Source organism: Chiloscyllium punctatum, chromosome 40 (assembly GCF_047496795.1).
Source record: "Chiloscyllium punctatum isolate Juve2018m chromosome 40, sChiPun1.3, whole genome shotgun sequence".
NCBI classification, from domain to species: domain Eukaryota; kingdom Metazoa; phylum Chordata; class Chondrichthyes; order Orectolobiformes; family Hemiscylliidae; genus Chiloscyllium; species Chiloscyllium punctatum.
This window is the reverse complement of record NC_092778.1, coordinates 53,708,492-53,731,998: the sequence shown is the minus strand read 5'-3', so window position 1 is coordinate 53,731,998 and position 23,507 is coordinate 53,708,492. Positions and strand designations below refer to the sequence as shown.

The 23,507-nt window shown below is 40.5% G+C and overlaps 1 protein-coding gene across 2 annotated transcripts in view; it reads left to right on the top strand.

Moving 5' to 3' along the window:
• LOC140464618 (RNA exonuclease 5-like) overlaps nucleotides 1–23,507 on the top strand; it is a 47,432-nt gene that overhangs the window by 17,071 nt on the left and 6,854 nt on the right. The window contains exons 10-16 of one of the 2 annotated variants that reach the window (XM_072559919.1): nucleotides 3,673–3,767; nucleotides 9,146–9,248; nucleotides 11,177–11,343; nucleotides 14,486–14,606; nucleotides 16,897–17,022; nucleotides 18,546–18,683; nucleotides 21,161–21,253. In XM_072559919.1, coding sequence (XP_072416020.1) covers nucleotides 3,673–3,767; nucleotides 9,146–9,248; nucleotides 11,177–11,343; nucleotides 14,486–14,606; nucleotides 16,897–17,022; nucleotides 18,546–18,683; nucleotides 21,161–21,253 — 843 coding nt within the window. The remainder of the gene's footprint in view (nucleotides 1–3,672; nucleotides 3,768–9,145; nucleotides 9,249–11,176; nucleotides 11,344–14,485; nucleotides 14,607–16,896; nucleotides 17,023–18,545; nucleotides 18,684–21,160; nucleotides 21,254–23,507) is intronic. The other variant, XM_072559921.1, reaches the window with a different exon arrangement.

The following is a 23,507-nucleotide window of genomic DNA, read 5'->3' as shown; positions in this document are numbered from 1 at the left end:
AGGATTCAAAAGTTAGATACAGTAGTGATTGGGAAAAGGACTAGGTGGATCTCATTGACTATGAGATCCTTGATTGGAGTCCTGGCTGGCAGATATAAACAGGCCATTCAAAAAGTCTCCTCATTCTAGGGACTGGCTCTGAGTGGGCTGGTCAGAGCCCATATACTGTGCATGTATAAATAAAGGGTAACTCAGTGACAGGATACCAGCCTTTGTGTAGTTATATCAGATATCCGTTGTATTAATTGAGAGACAATATCAAAAGCACATGTTAGTACACTGCCATTTCAGCACAAGGGGTTGGATTGAATTAAGACTTGATTATGAGGGGATAAAACAATAAAGAATAAATAAACACTTAAGAGATTTTTTTCAACCGTACCTTGCTGCCATCTTTTTTGCTAATTGACTGGATGTGCCCCTCAACATTGATGGGAGGCCCAAACCTTTCTCAGGGCCTGGGTTCATCAGGATTCAGGACTGTGGGCAAGTAATGGTTTTCCTGGGATAGTAAGTAGGCCATCGCTTTGTCGGGTGGGGATGGAATTGTGTGAGGCTGGAGCTGGCCTAGCCTGGACTTTGTGGAGCCTAGAAGTACATTCCTGTTTCCCCAAGCTGCATAGTGCTATGATAAAACTTATCTGTGAGCTTCTTGTTGTCTGGGCCACCAGCTGCTTGACAGAATGCAGTGAAATGACAAACAAGCTCATATTTATATCAAAATACTGTAATCCTGTACTGAAAGGCCCTGATGCTGCCACACGTACTAGGCTCAGAAACAAATGCTGTGGCCTTGATGATGATAGTAGTGGGGCAGAGAATTGTTCATGGAGTCGTAGAGCCGTATAGCATGAACACAGACCTTTGTGTCCAACTCGTCCATGCTGACCAGATATCCAAAATAAATCTAATCCTATTTACTAGCACTTGGCCCATATCCCTCTAAACCCATCCTATTCATATTCAGATGCCTTTTAAATGTTTTAATTGTACCAGCCTCCACCACTTCCTCTGGCAGCTTATTCCATACAAGCACCACCCTTTGCATGAAAAATTGCCCCTTAGGTCCTTTTTAATTCTTTCCCCTCTCACCTTAAACCTATACCCTGTATATTTGCACTCCTCTACCTTGGGGAAAAAGTCTTGGCTATTCACCGTATCTATGCCCTTCATGATTTCATAAACTTCTGTAAGGTCACCCCTCAGCCTGTGACGCTCCAGAAAAAAAAAGCCCAGCCGATTCAGCCTCCTTCTATTGCTCAAGCCCTCTAACCCTGGCAACGTCCTCATAAATCTTTTCTGAACCCTTTCAAGTTTCATAACATCCTTCCTATAGCAGAGACCAGAATTGCACACAACATTCCAGAAGTGGCCTAATCAATGTCTTGTACAGCACAACATGACCACCCAACACCTACACTCAATACACTGGCCAATAAAGGCAAGCATACCAAACGCCGCCTTCACTGTCCTGTCTACCTGAGATTCTATTTCAAGGAACTATAAACCTGCACTCCAAGGTCTCTTTGTTTTGTAGCACTCCTCAGGACCTTACCATTAAGTGTAGAAGTCCTGCCCTGATTTGCCTTTCCAAAATGCAGCACCTCACATTTATCTAAGTTAAACTCCATCTGCTATTCCTCAGCCCATTGGCGCATCTGATCAAGGTCCCATTGTACGCTGAGGTAACCTTCTTGGCTGTCCACTGCTCTACCAATTTTGGTGTCATTTGCAAACTTACTGACCATATCTCCTATGTTCACATCCAAATCATTTATATAAATGAAGAAAAGCAGTGGACCCAACACTGAACCTTGTGGCACACCGCTGGTCACAGGCCTCCAGTTTGAAAAGGAACCCTCCACCACCATCCTCTGTCTCCTACCTTCAAGCAAGTTCTGTATCCAAATGGCTAGTTCTTCCCATATTCCATGTGATCTAACATGGGCGGCACCGTGGCACAGTGGTTAGCACTGCTGCCTCACAGCGCCAGAGACCCGGGTTCAATTCCCGCCTCAGGCGACTCATTCTCCCCGTGTCTGTGTGGGTTTCTTCCGGGTGCTCCAACAATCCAAAAATGTGCAGGTTAGGTGAACTGGCTGTGCTGAATTGCCCGTGGTGTTAGGTGAAGGGGTAAATGTAGGAGAATGGGTCTGGGTGGTTTGCGCTTTGGTAGGTTGGTGTGGACTTGTTGGGCCGGGGGTCCTGTTTCCACACTGTAAGTAATCTATTCTAAATAATCTAATCTAACCTTCCTAACACAGTCTGCCATGCGGAATTTGTTGAACACTTCACTGATGTCCATATAGACTACATCCGCCGCTCTGCCTTGATTAGTCCTTTTCAAAAAACCCATAAGTTAGTGAGACACAATTTCCCATATACAAAGCCATGTTGACTATCCCTAATCAGTCCTTGTCTTTCCAAATACATGTAAATCCTGTCCCTGAGGATCCCCCCAGTATTTGCCTAGCACTGATGTCAGGCTCACTAGTCTATAATTCCCTGACTTTCCTTACTGCCTTTCTTAAATAGTGGCACCACAGTAGCCAACCTCCAGTCTTCTGGCACCTCATTTGTGGCTATCAATGATACAAATATCTCAGCCAGGGGCTCAGCAATCACTTTGCCAGCTTCCTACAAAAGTTCTGCAGTACACCTGATTAGGTCCCAGGGATTTATCAATTTTTATGCGTTTTAAGACGTGCAGCATCTCCTCCCCTGTAATATGGCCATTTTTCAAGATGTTGCTATTTATTTCCTTAAGTGCCCTAGCTTTCATATCTTTCTCCACAGTAAACACTGATGCAAAATACTCATTTAGTATCTTCCCCATCTCCTGTGGTTCTACAAATAGGCGACTTTGCTGATCTTTAAGAGGTTCTATTCTCTCCCTAGTTACCCTTTGTTTAATGTATTTGTAGAATCCATTTGGCTTCTCCTTTTGCCAAAGCTATCTCTTGTCTCCTTTGTGCCCTCCTAATTTCCCTCTTAAGTGTACTTGTGCTGCCTTTATACTCTTCTAGGAATTCACTCGAGCCCTACTGTCTCCTTAATGTCTTCAGAGAATTGGAAGGATAAACAGGAGGCCTCACATTTTTCCTGTCAAAATTTATTAATTAAATAATCTTGAACAGCTACAATGCCATCTGCTCCCAAGAAAGTCAATTTTTAACAACAAATCACCATCAAAACTGTTCTGTCAGTCTGTGTGTGAGGCTGTAAGAAATGGAAATCACACAGATAGGAAAAAGGATGCTTTTCTAGCCTTGGTGGTCAAATCTATTTAAGATTAACTTAATATGATCTCTGCAGTTTCTGACCCACAAGTGATTGGCTCTGTACCCAAATCCTAAATCTTCTGTGACTTTGTTTTGACACAAGTAGAAATGGTGTTCTTTTACTGTCATTTTACAAGGTGTTTTTATTTCATTTCTGCTGGTATATTTTTGTTTGGCTTGAGTTTCTTTAATTGCATTGGTTTTAAAAACTGCAAATTGGCTTTTAGCAGTCACACAAAACCCTGTGCTAACACAGGCAATCAGCTGTAACTAAGGCAGGTGCTGCATGGGAAACAGAATTGTCACGTGAATTGCTAATGTTCAGTGTAACTTTTGTTTTCTGTTTATATTTTGCATACCTCAGTAATTGAGTGCAATTTGTTTTTTATAGATGATTCATTCAAATATAATTGACACATCACTGCTTTATGCCAGAGACTTCGGTCAGAGATTTAAGTTAAAAGTTTTGGCAAGAAGTGTTCTGGGGTGAGTTAATTGTTTACTTGCATAGACCTGTGGGTCTGGAAGCACAGGGGTCACTTGATGATTGTTATTGGAAGGAAATGATATCTACTCATGAGCATTTTCAGATGAAATATGTCTTTATATTATTTAAAGTTCTGTTAGTGAATTTCTATATAAGATGCATGCAGTAGATTATTTTTAAAGGAAAATGTGAGATTGCTGAGTCTGGTTCCGCACTAAAGATGAAGCAAAAGACATAATATAGATATAGAGTCATATAGCACAGAAACAGACCTTTTGGTCCAATTCGTCTGCACCAAACAGATATTCCAATCTGACCTAGTCCCATTTGCCAGCATTTGGCCCATATCTCTCTGAACCTTCCTATTTATATATCTATCTAGATGCCTTTTAAATAGAGTCATAGAGCTGTACAGCACAGAAACAGAACTTTCAGTCCAACTTGTCCATGCCACCAGATATCCTAATTTAATCTGGAGCCATTTGCCAACATTTAACCCATATCCCTCTAAACATTTCCTGTTCAAATACCCATCCAGGTGCCTTTTAAATGTTGTGATTGTACCAGCCTCCACCACTTCCTCTGGCAGCTCATTCCATACGCACACCACCCTCTGTGCCCCTGAGGTCCCTTTTAAGTCTTCCCCCTCTCACCTTAAACCTATGCCGTCTAGTTTTGGACTCCACTACACTGGGGAAAAGACCTTGGCTATTCACCTTTTCTATGCCCCTCATGATTTTATAAATTCTATAATGTCCTATATGATTTCCTCATCATAGAAAAAGACCTTGATTATACACCCTATCCATACCACTCACAATTTTATAAATCCCTATAAGGTTAGACCCCCTTAGTACTGAAGCAGACATTTTACCTGATCTGTAATGCACTCCCAGCTGTCTTGCTAAATCTCATTTATATAGTGTGTTGCATATGCAGTGTGCAAAACTGTTTTTTAATCAACAAAGTACCAAGCCTGACTGTGAAAAAATACAATTTACAACGTCCCTTTAATGTTGAGGTAAAATATATCCACTATAGGAATTGTAATGTTGTGTGAACTGCATGAAGTCCCATTCTGGCTCCAGGCATGTCAACAACTCACAAACAATCTGTTATTTGATCATTTGAAAGCTGTAAACTTAAAAGAAACAAAACTGAAGTAGAAAGCGCAGGTGACATATTTAAAAAGAAGTCAGTGAGAAAGGTTTCCCTCCACCTACAATGGGTCTAAACTACCTGTGCTGAAAATGGTGTGAGGGAGGCAATGAGGAAATCCTGTCTGTCTTCTCAGATTTTAACTATCAAATTTGATGCAATTGTATTTTAAGCTCATGAAGTCAATGCCTAGTTTATTTTCCCCTTTCTTTCTATCTATCCACCCAACCACCCCACTTTACTCCATCAACAATAGCTGAAGCTGACCAGTAGACAAGGGGCGAAATGATGATACAGAATGCAACCTCGCTGTGCGAACAGCTGAACAACACAGCCACCCGTTTAGCGATTTAAAATTAGTGAATGAAAGCTCAGGTGAGGTGTGTGAAGCTACTCACTCTCCATCTGCCAAGCTAGTTCAGACCTCGTTATTATTGATCCACTGGTGACTGCAGATGAGAAAGGCTATTTTACAAAAATATTCCTCCTTCCCACCTTTGTTCCTCCAAATTGTTTCTTAAACAAAGTCTGTTCCCAATTCTCTTGGCCCCATTGCCACAAAACTCCTGACTGCCAGTTCTTCTTTCCTGGTTGCCATATCAGCTTCGCCTGTTCCATCAGGGATTGCTGGTATGACAATTGCTTCCTTTGCTTGTTCTAACCTATCTCCTTCTGAACTCACAGCACTTTGCCTTACTCTGTTATTCATCCTGCAGACACACCAGCGAGTTCACTAGGGATCACAGGGCTTGGACACTCAGGACTGAACCGTGCTATTTCTGACATTGAAGTGGGAGAGATGGTGGTATAATGGACAGTGAAGAAGGTTATCTAAGGGTACAATGAGATCTTGATCAACTGGGCCAATGGGCCAAGAAATGGCAGGTGGAGTTTAATGCTAGGTGTTGCATTTTGATAAGACAAACCAGGGCAGGACTTACGTTGTTAATGGTAGGGCTCTGGTATTGTTGTTGAACAGAGGGACCTGTTCATAGTTCCTTGAAAGTGCTGTCACAGGTAGACAGGGTGGTGAAGAAGGTGATTGGCATGCTTGTCTTCATTGGTCAGAATATTGAGTAAAGGAATTGGAACATCATGTTGTGGCTGGACAAGACATTGCTGAAGTCACTTTTAGAATACTGCATGCAATTCCGGTCACCCTGCTATAGGAAAGATGTTGTTAAACTAGAAAGAGTACAGAAAAAATCTACAAGGACGGGTTGGAGGATTTGAGTTATAAGGAGAGCCTGGATAGGCTGGGTCGTTTTTCCCTGGAGCGACATAGGCTGAGAGCTGACCCAGTAGAGGGTTATGAAATCATGAGGGGCATAGGTAAGGTGAATAGCCAAGGTCTTTTTCCAAGGGTAGGGGAGTCCAAAACTAGAGGTGAGAGGGGAAAGATTTAAAAGGGACCTTTTCCATGTAGAGGGTGGTGCATGTAATAATGAGCTGCCAGAGGAAGTGGTTAAGGCAGGTACAATTACAACACTTAAATGACAATTTGACGGGTACATGAGTAGGAAGGGTTTAAAGGGATATGGGCCAAACACAGGCAAATGGAATTAGGTGAGATTAACATACCTGGTCGGAATGGACAAGTGGGATTGAAGGGTTGGTTTCTGTGCTGTATGACTCCATGACACAGGTCCAACCCTAGTATTATCAACACAGTGAAATGTTGATGTCTGTCCTTCTACCAAGCAAGGGGAAACAACAGTTCTCTGATACTTCCTCCTATCTCCATTGACCATAATCTCGGCACTAACATCAAAGCCAATGTTTTCTGGTCCACTCCAGACATTTCCTCTTTCCCTTGTTCCTGTCTTTTGTATTCCCCTCTGACTTCCATGCAACCTGCCTCCACAGCTTCCAAAGCCTCATTGACAGTACCGTCATAGTAGACATATTGTTTTAGCCTGTAAATTCCCTGCTGAGCTGATTTCTTTCTATCTCAAATGTTTTTGTCTTCCCTTGTGCAATCTCTTCTGACCTATATCAATGATTTTTCAATACTCTGTAACTTTTATAATTCTCAGTGTCCTGACCAAAACCATCTCCTTATTCTTCTAGTTGCTCCACACCTCCAACTCAGCTCGGTAATCTGAAAGCTTTCTGTTTCTTCCCTGAAATTAGGCCCAACTAGCTCCCATCCTCACCATCCTCTGCTGCCTCACTGAACAATATCTTTCTATTGAACAATTTTTCCTTCAAATCCACTTGCTTCCTCCAAACAAGAAGTGTAGTGGGTATCAGCATGGGACCGAGATGCGCTTGCCATTTTGTGGCATATGTGGAATGTTCCTGACCTACTCAGGTTTCTCCCTCAATTCTTCTATACATCGATGAATATTGGTGTCATTTCCTGCTTGGAGATTGAGCTGGGAAATTTCATCCACTTTGCATCCAATTTCCACCCTTCTCTCACCTTCAGCTGATCTGGCAGTAACTCTTCCCTTTCCTATCAACAAATATTCACTAAAAGGCCGTTCTCTCCTGCAGTTGCCTTGATGGCACTTCCTCACACCCTCTTTTCTATAATGCCTCTATCCATTCTCCCAGTTCCTCCTTCTCTGTTGTATGTGTTTGGTCAGTCCAATCAGGCATGCCAATGATTCCGATAAATGTTCTATTTTCTCAACTAAGTGCCTTGACCACAACCTTTTGTTTTCTTTCATACCCTACTCCTGCTCTCAGTTCTATTCCTCCTTGCCAGACCTATAATAGGGCCCCTTTCTTCTCCATCCGTTCCATCAATATTTATTGAATCAAGCTGTATCATTCAGCATGAAGCCCCAGCCAAACACATCTTCCTCTTCTCTTCCTTTTCACAGAATAAAAGAATTGTTATAACTGAAAAGGAGGCTATTCAGCTTTTCAATGAGCATCATTACCTAGTGCAAATCTCCTGCTTTTCCCCTGTGCCCTTGCACAATATTTCAATCCAAATAATTATCTATTGCTGTCTTTAATATCTTAATTCTATCTGCTGTTACCACACTTCAAGTCAGTGCATTCCATACCCTAACTACCCTCTGCGTGGAAAAAGAAATTCTCGCATCACCCTTGTTACTTTGACATTTCACTTTTAAATCTATGCCTTCTTGATCATTTTACAAGTGGGAACAACTTCTCTCTATCTGGTCTATCCAGCCTACTCATAATTATGAAGAGGTTAATCAAATTTCCTCTCCGCCTTCTCTCCAAGGAGAACAGTCCCAATTTCTCATTCTTAAAATGATTCTTATAAATTGCTTCTGGATTCTCTGCATTGCATTCACATTTTTCCTATAATGTGGCATTCACAAATGAACACAACTTTTATAGCATTCCCGCCTGGACACCCTGGTCTACTCCTCAAACACCCCTTTTGTTTTCCTCCTGTACTTTTCCATGCAAGCACAGGAGATGCAGTTCCTGCTCTTTACCTCCTCCTATGTCACTGTCAAATGCCCATATTGGTCCTTCCAAGTGAAATAGTAATTTGCTTGTACTTCTTTTAATTATGAATACTGTATTTGCTGCTTACAGTGCAGTCTCCTCCACAAAGAGAGATCAAATGTGTACTGCATTTTCACTTTGTTTTGAAGGCATGAACTTGATTTTATACTTCACCTGCTAATGTCTCAATTAGCAAGCTCTGAGCCAGTCCTGACAAAGGCTTTTGGCCCAAATCGTTGACTTTCCTGCACTTCAGATGCTGTCTGACCTGCTGTGTTTTCCCAGCTGTACATCTATTGACTCTGGATCAGAGCCCTATCTTTCAATTGGACACTTTGCAGACTTCTGGACTTGAAATTAATTCAGTAATTTTAGACTATAGCCTTTCCCCCCATTTTGTTTCATGTTTCTTTGCTGGTTTGTTTTTATTTATCTCTCAAATCTTTGTTCAAGACCTATTACATTTTCAACTTCCCATCCGTTCTCATGAAAGACATGAGAAGTTAACTGTGCAACTTACTTGCCCTATAGAAGGTGCCAAACCTGTTTCTATTTTTATTTCCAATGTCCAGCATTCACAGTACTTTGCTTTCAGAATAGGAGCATTGGTTTTCGTTGAGCTTCATCACCCAGATTAGAAGGGCTTTCAAGCTTAGAGAATTTTACACAGTAGAATTGGCAATTTATAGTCTGGTCTTCTAAATTCTTATATGAAATAAGACATTGTAAAATACTTTTTTTCTCAAAATCTATCATTAAGTGTATAATTCTTCCCAAGCAGAAAGGAAATTCAGTCAGAAGGAGTGATTGGTCATGATGCATCTGAAGATGCAAGAGCAGCTCTGGAGTTGGCACAATATTTCATCAAGCAGGGACCCATGAAGGTGTGTTAACAAACAAAGACTGTGTAGGTATTGGCCTTGATCAGTGGGAATAATTTTATTTGGACTTGATGCTGGCATTTCTGTGTGCATTGATTAGGAAACCATTAAAACAAAGTATGTATGTTAAATATAAAACACACTGGGGGGAATTTTAATTAACCTGCACAAATGGAACAAATATAGGTGTATAAAGGTTGCTAAAATAGGGCAAAGGCTTAATGCTGGGGTCCCAGCATGGCCCTGTCAATGTTTGCATTAATCGGTGCACATTTGACCGCATGTCGGAAAACCCCTGGTGGGACAGGCAAGTCTGCAATTACATATACAGAAAGCCCCTTATCTGTAATTCTGACTTTAACTGTCAGCATGTGGATTTCCCCAATGTCTGAAAAAACACTGTGGAACTTACTATCTACACCATCATGTTCTTCCCTGAGCCCTGATGTTTGCAGAGCAGATCAGTTGTAATCCCAGCTATTGCCTGTTTAAATACATGAGGCTTTAATGTAGTGATCTCGCCTGCCTCTCTGCTGTTATTGGTCAGGAAACCTAGAATGCCGGGGGGGGGGTTACTATTGTTGAGAGAGAAAGTGAGCAATGCATGTGCTGGAGATCAGAGTTGAAGAGCATGGTGCTGGAAAAGCACAGCCGGTCAGGCAGCATCCGAAGAGCAGGGAGAATCATCGTTCCGAGCATAAGCTCTTCATTACTACAGTTGCCATATTGAAGAGCCCCGAACAATCTTGCTTCATGGCTTCTTGCGTTCCCAACTTGCCGATAACCTCCCCCACTGCAGCAAAGGTTAAATTTCTGCCACAGCTGCATTTTGGAAGCTTTAAGTATTGTTTTAAAATCCCAGACTCACTTAAAGTTTTACATGATGTGAAAGTGTCCCAGAAATTATAAGGCTGCTAATTTCAGAGAGCAGCAGAGACTGGCTTTACCTGAAGTTGTGATGTTAGCAATTTGCACAAATTCCTGTAACTTTCAGGTTGGAAAATGGGTGCAGCGAGGTATTGTAAGAGAGCTTAGAAAATTAAAGGTGTGCACAGAAGTGACTATATTTTCATTATTTTAATGCAAAAGCATAAATCAAAATGTACTTAAATATCAGTTCACCAATCAAGCTTGCAGTTTTTCCATATGTCTCCAGTATTAACAATTTGACAGCTATAGCAGATCAAATCACTAATCCTGTTAAGATTATCTTTTGTTGTTTCTTTTGATGAAATATCTTTATTCTTCAGTTGGACAGTTTGTTATGTCATGTTATTTTAGTAATTGAGCTGCTTTTTATAAAATTATCTTCATGTTTGCAGTGCTGAAGGTTGTGTCTTTATCGTCACGTAGTTGAATATCATGGAACCTCAAGGTCTCACCTAAGGAAACACTGAGCCAGTTTATCTTGCTCTCCTGCGGTTTAGGGAGCAGCAGGGGGCAGACGTCTTCCACGTAATATGGATTTTGGTGTGGATTCTCATTAGCATAACTCTTTCACAGAGAATGTACTTCTGGTTGGCAGGAAACCATATTGCACTTCCATTCCAGCTGTTTTTGGTAACTTGGGTGGCGGAAGCATTTTATAGTCTTGGGATGATGATCATATCACCTGGTGTTCTGCATAAGTAGTCACTACTTCTTTTGTTTCAAATACATGCCTTTTATCTTAAAATGTCCACATTTAATGTCAGTACAGAGTACACCCCACTATTTCATTGTTTTAAAACTGTCTTTTAACTTAGCTGTCTGACATTGTCATTGTCAGTAGCTGCCGGGGAACATGAAATCAATTGTAGTGAATGTTAATGGTCTCAAATGAATTAGCAGACTTATTTGAAATAAAATCAGCTTCACATGCAGAGCCCAGAATGTTTAAATTACCAATCTGGGCATAGTTCATTAATATTCAGCTAATGCTTTGGTTACAGGTAGCAAAGTTGAACCTGGAGAATTTCCAAACTAAACAGCCAACAGGAGATCATTTCACAACACGGCCTGAAGGCAGAAGTCTGACAAACAGGCTGTCAGATTCCCTGAAAGCAAACTGCAGCGAGGTAGATAGATTAATAGACAGACCACCACTGCATTGTGGCAGGTTAGTTCATGATATTTTATCACTTTGAAAGCATTTATATTTAGATTGTTCTGCACTGAGAAACCACAGATCTTTTAACAGCTGTATAAAATGACGTTCTCCTGGATTTGATTGCACAGTCTTTTAATTTCACATTCAGTGTTGTGCTTCAATGGAGAGCTGTGACATAGGGCATGCAGGAGTCTTGAGTTTTTACTATCCCTTCGGGGGGCTGATGCTTAGATAACAAGTTTCTGCTTAAAGCATTTTCTGGAATTCTCCCACTTTCCCTGCAAAGAAATTCTACAATCATCTTCTAACATGGTGGAAGTGCATGGAAAGTGTACTGAAGTTAACACTGCCAGCTACTAAAATCTGAATAGTCCAGTAACTAATGTATTTGGCATTCATTTTTGTCTGACATGCACATCAACCCATTGCTACCTTGACCATTCTGTGAGCAAAAATGCTGAGCATTACACCACCTATCAGGGCAGTGACTTGCTGAATCCAGTGAATTCTGGATTAGTGGTGCTGGAAGAGCACAGCAGTTCAGGCAGCATCCAAGTAGCTTCGAAAGCCGCTTTTGCCCGAAACGTCGATTTCGAAGCTACTTGGATGCTGCCTGAACTGCTGTGCTCTTCCAGCACCACTAATCCAAATCTGGTTTCCAGCATCTGCAGTCATTGTTTTTACCTTGTTGATTTGAATCCAGTGAAACCCAACCCCAACCCCAAGGGCCTGGTCCATCCTCCAGATTCTGTTAGTGAGCAGAAGTGACACAGTTCTGCTTGATTGTGGTGGGTTTGTCTTCTTTGCAATCATTTATCGGCATGCTTACCATCTGGCAGCAAGCCTAACTTCCGACAGATCTTGATTACCATAACCTTCCCCACCCTACTCTAATAGAAAAATGCTTATATTACTGTTCTTCTTATTATAATAAGTAATAAATGTAAACAAGTTGTCACTTATTACTCAATCATAAACATCACATTCATCCATTAACACATTAACACTGAGTACAGACTTATAAGGTGATGGTAGAATTTCTTTCTTAATAGAGTCGGTTCTGCTATAACGCAGTAGTTCCATTCTCATGCAGCCCCATGTTATAAGAAAATGATATAATAGCAGCACCATTTAAACTAATGGAGCTGGAATTGCAGTATAACTAATACACGCTTTAAAACTGCGCTTTAGAAACATTGTCTCTAATTTGTCAGTTGTGTTATACTGAATTCATGTTAACGAAGTGCGTGTTATTAGCAGAACAGCCTATATAAATTAATGATTTAGTGTTTTGTTAAAATGGCCACTCAGAATGTTTGCATTATTAGTCTTTTTGTGGACTGGTTCTTACATTTAATGATATTCCTTCATGGCTAGACCAGGATTTGTTGCCTGTCCCTTGTTCCTAGTTAAGAATCAACCACATTACTGTGGGACTGTAGGTCGGGCCAGGTAAGGAATTTCCTTCCTTAAAGGAAATGAGTGAACTAGGTGGGCTTTTATAACAACCAACATGGTTTCCATTGAATCCTATGATTTCAATTTTGCCATTTGCCATGGTGGGATTTGAACGCATGTGCCCAGACATTAGCCTAGGAATAGCTACACCATCAAGTCAGCCTATCTATGTGTGACTTTCACCTCGTATCCAATGGCAACTGAAAACAGAGCCATAAAATCTGAGGGAATTAATATTTGGGCTGACATACTAACATAAAGAAAAAATGCTGGAAATACTAAACTGAAGAGAAGAGAAGGGGGTGGCATAATAGTAATGTCATAGAGTCATAGAGATGTACAGCACGGAAACAGATCCTTTGGTCCAACTTGTCCATACCGACCAGCTATCCCAACCCAATCAAGTCCCTCTTGCCAGTACCTGGCCCATATCGCACCAATCACTTCCTATTCATACACCGATCCAGATGCCTTTTAAATGTTGCAATTGTACTAACCTCCATCACTTTCTCTGGCAGTTCATTCCATAAACATTCCACCCTCTGCGTGAAAATGTTGCCCTGTAGGTCTCTTTTATCTTTCCCTGCTCATCCTAAACCTATGCCTTCTAGTTCTGGACTCCCTGACCCCAGGGAAAAGACTTTATCTATTTATCCTATCCATGCCCCTCACGATTTTATAGACCTCTATAAGGTCACCCCTCAGTGTCCGACGCTCTAGGGAAAACAACCCCAGCTTATTCAACCTCTCCTTACAGCTTAAATCCTCCAACCCTGGCAACATCCTTGTAAATCTTTTCTGAACCCTTTCAAGTTTCACAGCATCTTTCCGATAGGAAGGAGACCAGAATTGCACACAATATTCCAACAATGGCCTAACCAATGTCCTGTACAGCCACAATATGACCTCCCAATTCCTGTACTCAATACTCTGACCACTAAAGGAAAGCATACCAAACGCCTTCTTCACTATCCTATGTACCTGCGACTCCACTTTCAAGGAGCTATGAACTTGCACACCAAGGTGTCTTTGTTCAGCAACACTCCCACGACTTTACCATTAAGTGTATAAGTCCTGTTAATATTTGCTTTCCCAAAATGCAGCACTTTGTATATATCTAAATTAAACTCCATCTCCCACTTCTCAGCCCATTGGTCAAGATCCTGTTGGAATCTGAGGTAACCTTCTTCACTGTCCACTACACCTATAATTTTGGTGTCATCCTCATCTAACTATTTATCTTATGCTCACATCCAAATCCAAATGACAAAAAGTAGTGGACCAGCACCGATCCCTGTTGTACTCCCCTGGTCACAAGCCTCCAGTCTGAAAATTAACCCTCCACCACTACCCTCTGTCTTCTACCTTCAATCCAGTTCTGTATCCAAATGGCTAGTTCTCCTGTATTCCATGATATCTAACCTTGCTAATCAGGCTCCCCTGTTGTCGAATGCCTTATTGAAGTCCATGTAGATCACATCCACTGCTCATCTTTGATTTTGCATGTCATCATTGTAAAGTTCTCATTTATTTATTCTAATTGTATTTTGCAGTTGTTCAGCGTATTATACTCTAGGCAAATTATTTAACTCACTCTGCACCAAAACTCCTGTCATGTTCTCTGTTACACTTTTAGAGGTGGTAGTAATCAATGTGCAATGCAAGTAACAAGAATATCTTTTCTGCCATCTAGTTTGGTTAACACTTTGTGTGCGCAAGATCAGAAAGCAGTTCTATTAGGCACAAATAAAGCAATGAAGGAGCTGATACATCAAGAAGCCTGGCACAAAATTGAATGTAAAACAGACAAAGAAGTAAGTGATATACCAGCCATAACTTATAGCCAGAGATTCTGTTCAGAAATCTTTGAGAATTCTCCCCATGAACTAGAAGTGGACATGATACATTCAACCCTCTACATGAGCATAATTGATCGCTGCAATTAAAATCACTTTGTAAAATTCTTGTTTTCTGTTCGTGAACCTCCATTGACAACCTGAACAACTGTGGCAGAACTGACAGTGTCACTAACACATAAATAGAATACCTTAGACTATTTGAATATTTCTTTTTCTTAGTTGTATTTTTGCATGTATACGGTATCACAATTTTTTTACAATGTTGAAAGTTCTGTTAATGTCATCATAGTAAATAATATCCTAGGGCATTGCAAGGTCATTTGCTTTTGATGTCAAACAGCTTTAAAACAAGAGAGATGAATAGATTTTGTGTAGTGAGGGAGGGGTTTGAAGGATAGGAAGGGGAAAAAGGTGAGTGCAGAACAGAGGGCAGGGTGCAGGACTGGAGAGTATATTGTGGAGAGCGGTGGGGCAGTGTTGAAAACCAGGGATCCAAAGGCAGAGCCACTGGAACAATACTGAACTGTCTGTGCAAACTCAGCAATGGTGTCAAATGACAATTCCTTTTTGCAGAGATTTGGGTTAACACAGCTCTGTGAGGGGGATGAAATTGGGGAACTGTGTTTAAAAACAGGCTTTTCTAGCTAGCTGTCAGTGACAATTGCTTTAAAGGGCTACTGAGTATAGAGTCATAGAGATGTATAGCACGGAAACCGACCCTTGGGTCCAGCTTGTCCATGCCGACCAGATGTCACGACCTAATCCAGTCCCACCTGCCAGTACCCGACCCAAATCCTGCCAGTACCCGACCCAAATCCTGCCAAGCCCTTCCTATTCATCTACCCTTCTAGATGCCTTTTAAACGTTGCAATTGTACTAGCCCCTACCACTTCATCTGGCAGCTCATTCCATTCACGTACCACCCTCTGCTTGAAAAGATTGCCCCTTAAGTCTCTTTTATATCTTTCTCCTCTCACCATAAACCTATGCCCTCTAGTTCTGGACTCCCCTACCCCAGGGAAGAGACTTTGTCTATTTATCCTATCCATGCCCCTCATGATTTTGTAAACCTCTATAAGGTCACCCCTCAGTCTCTGACACTCCAGGGAAAACAGCCCCAGCCTATTCAACCTCTCCCTATAAATCAAATCCTCCAACCCTGGCAGCATCCTTTTCTGAACCCTTTCAAGTTTCACAACATCCTTCCAGTAGGAAGGAGACCAGAATTGTATGCAGTATTCCAACAGTGGCCTAACCAATGTCCTGTACAGTTGCAACATGACCTCCTAACTCCCATACACAATACTCTGACCAAAAAGGAAAGTCTACCAAATGCCTTCTTCACTATCTTATCTACCTGCGACTCTACTTTCAAGGAATTATGAACCTGCACTCCAAGGTCTCTTCGTTCAGCAACGCTCCTTACACCTTACTATTAAGCGTATAAGTCCAAAGATACGCTTTCCCAAAACACAACACCTTATATTGATCCAAATTAAACTACATCTGCCACTCCACAGCCCATTTGCCCATCTAATCAAAATCCCATTGTAATCTGAGGTAACCTTCATCGCTGCCCACTGCACCTCCAATTTTGGTGTCACCTGCAAATTTACTAACTGTGTACCACTTTTGCTCACATCCAAATCATTTATATAAATTATGAAAAGTTTTGGACCCAGCACCGATCCTTATGTCACCCCACTGGTCAAAGACCTCCAGTCGGAAAAACAACCCTCCTTCACCACCCTCTGTCTTCAAGCCAGTTCTTTATCCACATTTCTCCCTGTATTCCATGAGATCTAACTTTGGTAACCAGCTTCCCATGGGGTACCTTGACAAACGTCTTACTGAAGTCCATATAGATCACGTCTACCGCTCTGTCCTCTTCAGTCCTCTTTGTTACTCCTTCAAGATGACAGATTCCATTGAGGAAAATGGGCTTTTCCTTGGCTCAAAAGTTACTTCTATTCTTTATAAAACATGATAAAGGCTTATTGTAGTCAGGACAAGTGTGACTGGAACTACAGACAAGTAAGGAACCTCTTAGGATTGATATTCCCATTGATGTAGATACAGAAAGTTTTTACCAAGTTTTGCGATAGAGTACGTTGGCCATTCTATTGTAATTTGTTTTTTCTGTAGATCCCTTGCTTAAATCACCTGAAAATACTCTAAAGTTGCTGTATTTTCTCACTTTTTACTTGAAATGTCATCAGTTTATACCTGAATATATTGTCCGCAGGTTGTTCAGCAAGCTCAGAATGAGATCCCATTTGCCTCGCTAAGTTTAAGTCACTTTACATCTTATTCCGAATATAGTGTGTATAATCTACATACGAAGATTCACAAGGGACTACTGCATGAAAAGGTACGACATTATAATAACTGAGATCTCTGTACAGTAATAATTTAGTTTTATCATAGCATGTTGTGTCAAAGCAAATATATTGTGCAAGATTCTTATTTATTTGTATAAACATGCATGCCATCAACTTTAGGAATAATTTGGCCATTAAATAACTAAGTTTATTATTGTACACATTTTCTTCATTTATAAGTCTTTTGGAATCACCAGTAAAAGAATATGAAGATTATTCTGGTCTTGAGCCAGATGGTTGTATTCTGCTGGTAGTATCCTCCTACAATTGAATCCTGAAGGCCACCTATGGTTCCAATTATAATTTCATGAACAAATTAAAGTGGTTGCTAAACTGATCCAGCATCCAGGACTGGCAGCACAGTGGCTCAGTAGTTAGCACTGTCGCTTCACAGCACCAAGGTCCCAGGTTCAATTCTGTGTGGGGTTTACACATTTTCCCTGTGTCCGGGTGCTCCAGTTTCCTCCCAGAGTCCAGAGATGTGCAGGTTAGGTCGATCAGCCATGTTAAATTGCCCGTAGTGTCCAGGGATATGCAGGCTAGTTGGATTAGCCATGGGAAATGTGGGGTTACAGAGATGGGATAGGGGCGTGGGTCTGGGTGCGATGCTGTTCAGATGGTCAGTACAGGCTCGATCGACTTAATGGCCTGCTTCCACACTATAGTGGTTCTATGGTTCTAAATAACAGGCAGCTTCTATGATTCTAAAATTGATGACCTTCTTTTGCTTTTTATAAGGACTTAATGGGTTCTCATGGGTGTTTTATTTTCTAATTGAACTCAGGTTGTAGGCAGAGGGACCCTCTTGTGCTGCAATGGTAATGTCCCTTTCCCTTGACCGAGAGGCTGGGCTCAAGTCCTACCTGCTCCAGGGTTATGGAATAACATCACTGAGCAGGTTGGTTAGGAGAAAACCGGTTGTGGATGCACCTTACAAGGCTGCATTTATTACTCAGAGGAGGGGAAAGTGAGGATTGCCAGTGCGCAGGACCTAAAAGCATATACCCGAAACATCATCTGTCCTTCTTGGATGTTGCCTGACCTGCTGTGCTTTTCCAGTGCCACACTTTTCAACTCTGCATTTATATAATAACTCTACATTATTATTTTCTGCCTGAGGGTAACAGTGAAGCCTTGTTTTCAGACTGCTCAGTACCTGTGATGCTGATACACCAATGCTGATATTAGGTAGGGAATTCCAGGATATTTGTTGCAGATGTGTTTCAAGTTAGGATGGTCAGTGTTTTGAGTTAGTGGGCTATTGATGACATTGCTGCTCCTGTTCCTCTCTGTGATGGAGGTTGCCAAGGAGAGAGGTACTGCAGGTCATTTTATTGATTGTCCTTGTACCTACTACAGCCACAGGGTACCAGTGATATTGAAGTAACAGTGATACCTGTAACAGCAACGTAATGAACTTGTAGAATTACAGATACCTGGAGATCACTACCCTTCATCATACAGCATCTGTTAATATGTCTTAATTCCGTTTAATTTTCAAATCTCCCTACAGATGAGACAGAAATTGTCAGAAATGTGTACTGTCTACGCTGGTCCATTCTGCAAGGATTTCTGTTTAACATCTGTCGAAAGAACATTCCAAAATTGTGGTTCCATCAGTTCTATCAGTGTTATCACAGAAACACACAAGGTACAAACAGTCAAAGTTCAATTAAAATGGAAAGGCCCTTTTGTGTTTCAGAAATTCTTAGCTACAAACTACAAATGATTTGGAGATGCCGGTGTTGGACTGGGGTGTACAAAGTTAAAAATCACACAACACCAGGTTATAGTCCAACAGGTTTATTTGGAAGCACTAGCTTTCAGCGGTTGTGGAGTACACAATTGGAAGACACATCAGTTACATCACACTGTAAGCTTTTACTATAAAATCTATGTCTTACAATTGTGTACTCCACAGCCACCTGATGAAGGAGCAGCTCTTTGAAAGCTAGTGTTTCCAATTAAACCTGTTGGACTATAACCTGGTGTTGTGTGATTTTTAACTTTGTATAAACTACAAAAATAGTGGCTAACAGAATTGTCATTTTCAAAATATTTCCAGTCCACTAGAGAGATCAGTATTTGTTGTTTAACCATTAGCTTTCCCTCTCAGAGCAGTATATAACAGGTATGTTGGTGCTAATGTGACTGTCTGCCACAAATGATGATCAGTAAATTCATAATAGGTTAGTTGAACATATTACCAGATGCAGTCCTGTATCATATCAAGCTTCTTCACTGCTATATACATGTGTGTCATTGTTGGAGGACTTTGCCAATTGCATTTCATAATTTCTTCTCTAGTTAGGGCATTTGTAAATTGCTGACCCATAACACACAGTCAGTAAAACGTTGAGTGACCTTGGGGCACAATGGCTGGAATTTAGTTCCTAAAACAAAGGAATAATTTCACAAGCAGACCCCACAGTAACGTTTAACCTCCAACATTTCAAAACAAAATTTAAATTGATATGATCACAAAAGTGCCTAAAATAGATTGTTCATCCTGGTATCATAAGCAGGCCTTCATGATTATCTCCAGTGTTACTAACAAACTGTTGGTTCAATGTATATATAAATAGTGGACTATGATAAATGTTGTATAAATAATTTGATCTGTGATGGAGTTAGGTGCGCTGCATGGGTAAAGTTATAGGGACACTGAGGCAGGAGCTGGAAAAACTAAGAGGGAAATGGAAACTGCAGGATTAAGGATGGATGATAGTGCCTATAGGACCTGAATTAGGAATGGGAGATAGAGAAGCAATCAAAGATGCTGGAAATAATCCACAACATGAATTTGGCATCATGGTATAAACACTTGTCCCAGGTATTGCCCTATGTGTCAGAATAGTCAGCCCAGCAGCTTCGAGCATGGTAAATGTAAAATTCCAAATTACAGCAGAGTCAGTGATGGTGGTGAAGAATCAAAGTGTTGGGCAATGTGCAAAAGCACAATATGGCATGATTTGAAGATGCCGGTGTTTGACTGGGGTGTACAAAGTTAAAAATCACACAACTGAAAATGTGTTGCTGGAAAAGTGCAGCAGGTCAGGCAACATCCAAGGAGCAGGAGATGCAGTCCTGTATCATATCAGAACATATCATATCGTATCAGGAAGTTGTCAGAAATTCCTGAAGAAGGGCTCATGCCTAAAACGTCGATTCTTCTGCTCCTTGGATGCTGCCTGACCTGCTGCGCTTTTCCAGCAACACATTTTCAGCTCTGATCTCCAGCATCTGCAGTTCTCACTTTCTCCTAAAAATCACACAACGCCAGGTTATAGTCCAACAGGTTTAATTGGAAGCACACTAGCTTTCGGAGCGCCACTACCTCATCAGGTGGTTGTGATGAAGGAGCGTTGCTCCGAAAGCTAGTGCGCTTTCAATTAAACCTGTTGGACGATAACCTGGTGTTGTGTGATTTTTAACACAATATGGCAGGTACAGCTGGAAAGGGTATGATGATGTGTGTAGATAACAAGCTTAGCTTAGGGAACGAGAGCAAAAAAGTGGCTACCATATCTCATAAGAATGACTTTGGTGAGCACACTGTGATATCTTTAGAGTAAATCTTGAAACACCTGTCAATTCTTGAAAAAGTATTGCCAGACATTATCTCCTTCAGTAATTCTCAACAAGCGTTTGAGTTGTAAAACTTTCAGCCCCTTGTGCTTATTTAATGGCTAAGTTTGAGGGTCAGCCTTCAGACCATTTTACCACTCTCACCGAAGTACTGAGATTGTGGACTTAAGTACAACATCTAAAATAGGACTCCATTGCTGTACTAGGGTACTGCAGTACTCTCAGGATACCATACTTTCGATGAAATGTTAAGACCTTATCTGACCTCTTAGGTCAGTTCTCCACATTGCCTGGCCTTCAACCATTATCACTGGAAAACAGGTTATCAGATCATTTACTGCTGCATTTTTGGAACAGCAAGCATGTTTGTTGTCCTGTTTCCCCATATTATGTTTCAATAAATGATTACTTTTAGACATCCCAAGTCATGAATCCTACTCGATAAATGCAGGTGATTTTTTAGGCATCTTATTAGTTAATAAAGAAAGAACTGTATTGTAAGATAATGGTTGCATGATTTTGTTTTCATTCTCTTTACAGCCCTATGTGCGTATTGAGTATGCACTTCCTGAAAGTGCACTCCTTGCTGTGCTTACATTGAATGGAAGCGTTGTGGGGCAATTTCCCATTACGGTAACAGCACTGAAATTTGAATTTTCTTTCATCCTTTTCGGAATTCTTTTGATAGTTGCAAAAAGTAGTAAGACAAAGTCTCAGTGCCTCACAGGTCAGTCCTCTTGAAGTATTCAAGCTTTACACATGCATTTCATGAGCAAATACCACTTATATTACCTATCTGTCAGTCTGCGCATTCTGCTGTAGCTTATATTTTTATGTGTACAGTTACCTCATTTTTAGTAACACATAATAGATTAAATTTTGTCTGAATTTTTGCACTTAACATAGAATGTTAACTTCTATTTTGCGATGACAATGTTATGAATTTTGAACTAGGCTCATTTTTTTAAATCATTACTGGAATGAGGGCATTGCTGGCTATGGGACTTTATTGCCCATCCCTAATTGTCCGTAGAACAGTTAAGACTCAACCACATTGTTGGAGATCTGGAGTCACATGTAAGCCAGCTCTGGTATGGATAGCAGTTTCCTTTCCTAAAGGACATTAGTGAACCAGATGGGTTTTTCCAACAATCAGCAATGGATTCATGGTCATCGTTAGATTCTTAATTCCAGGTATTTCTTGACTTCAAATTCCAGCATCTGCCAAGGTGGGATTCGAACCCAGGTCCTCAGAACATTACCTGGGCCTCTGGATTAAAAGTCCAACAATAATACAACTAGGTATCGCCTTCCCTTGCCATAATAAGCAAAATGTATTAAATTCCATTTCATATCTAGATAAGTTAGCCAATTAATTTCATGATATTTTGGGGGGAACATTTTTATTATTGAGAATTAAAATGTTATAGCCAAAATTGAACTGTTTGCAACCAGTGTCAACAGTGCCACTGTCCGAGGCTGGGTATAGTATCTATGCCGTTTGTAACACTGTGAAGGCATACAACCAGGTAAGAAGGGATGAATCATTCCCCTGTTTTTAAGCTTCGCAATTGACCATAACAAAGATTTTTAATTCTTTATGGCATGTAGCTATATCACACTTCATTAAAGCATAAATGGTATTTCAGATTAAGGAGCTACTTACAAGGTTTTCTCATGTGAAAGATAAGAATTATGTTGTTTACAAACCCCATGAAAATTTTTTAAAAAGCAATATCGAACACAAACGCAAGTATAAATTTAAAAATAAGAGAGAGCCTAATTCAAAAAAGATGATCAAGGATAAGAAGTCCTCAAAATCCTTGAAGTGTTAGGTTTTAACATGAGATTACTGTTGTAATTAATTAAGCAACAAGCCCTTAATTAAATTTGTATCCTCAGCAGTAACCATGTTTGTAGACACTTTTAAGTTTTCTGTGAATGGATGTTTCTTCAATTTGCTTTTTGTTGATCATGGTTTTCTGACGGGCTGAGAGAAAAGGCAGAGATGGAGAGCAAGCCTTTCAAATTCTACTGTTCTGAATCCATCATTCCTTCTTTCTACTCTACTCCAAAAGCTGTCTGAAGTGTGGTTCATGTATGACTTATTGCTTTTTCAAAGTTGGATAATCTGCAGGTGACTTTCATCCCAATGTATGAGACTTTAAGAAAGGTGTGAATCAACCAAGTGATGCAGATCTGAGTTTCAGTGCTTTTTATATTGGTTAATTTTGCCTCAGACTGATGCTTGTTTATTGAGAACTTCATGAGCTTGGCTAAACTTGGTCAAATAAATGGCCACTGTTGCTGTCTTAAGTCAGTGTTTTTACTTTTCAAAAATCATTTTGATCCATGAAAGGTCCAAGGCATTAAAGTCAGAGGATTGAATGCAAAAAAAATCTATTTTTATCATTATTGTAACACTCTGCAATCATTCTCCATTTAAAGAATACTTTTCTCCCCCATTCTTCCTGCCAATGTGAAACACTTCATATTTTCAAACATTGTAATTAATCTGTCAGGTTTGTGCCCACTCACTGAGCCTATCTATGTATGTCCACTAAGTTATGTAAACCTCGGAGGTCTGTGCAGCAGCAGGAAAAATTAAAGGGAATATTACCCTCTACCATGAGCTTTTATTTTCCGCAATAAGTTTTGATTTGGCACCTTATTAAATGTTGTCTGAAAAACCAACTTTACCATATCTACCTGCTCGCCTTTACTCCCTACATTTATTACTCCTTCAAAGAACTTCAATAAATTGGTTAAATAATTTCCCTTGTATGAAACCATGTTGATACTTTCTGATTACTTTCAGTTCTTACAATCCCTTCAATGATTAATTCTAACACTTTCCCCGTGGGAGATATCAGACTAACTGGGATAT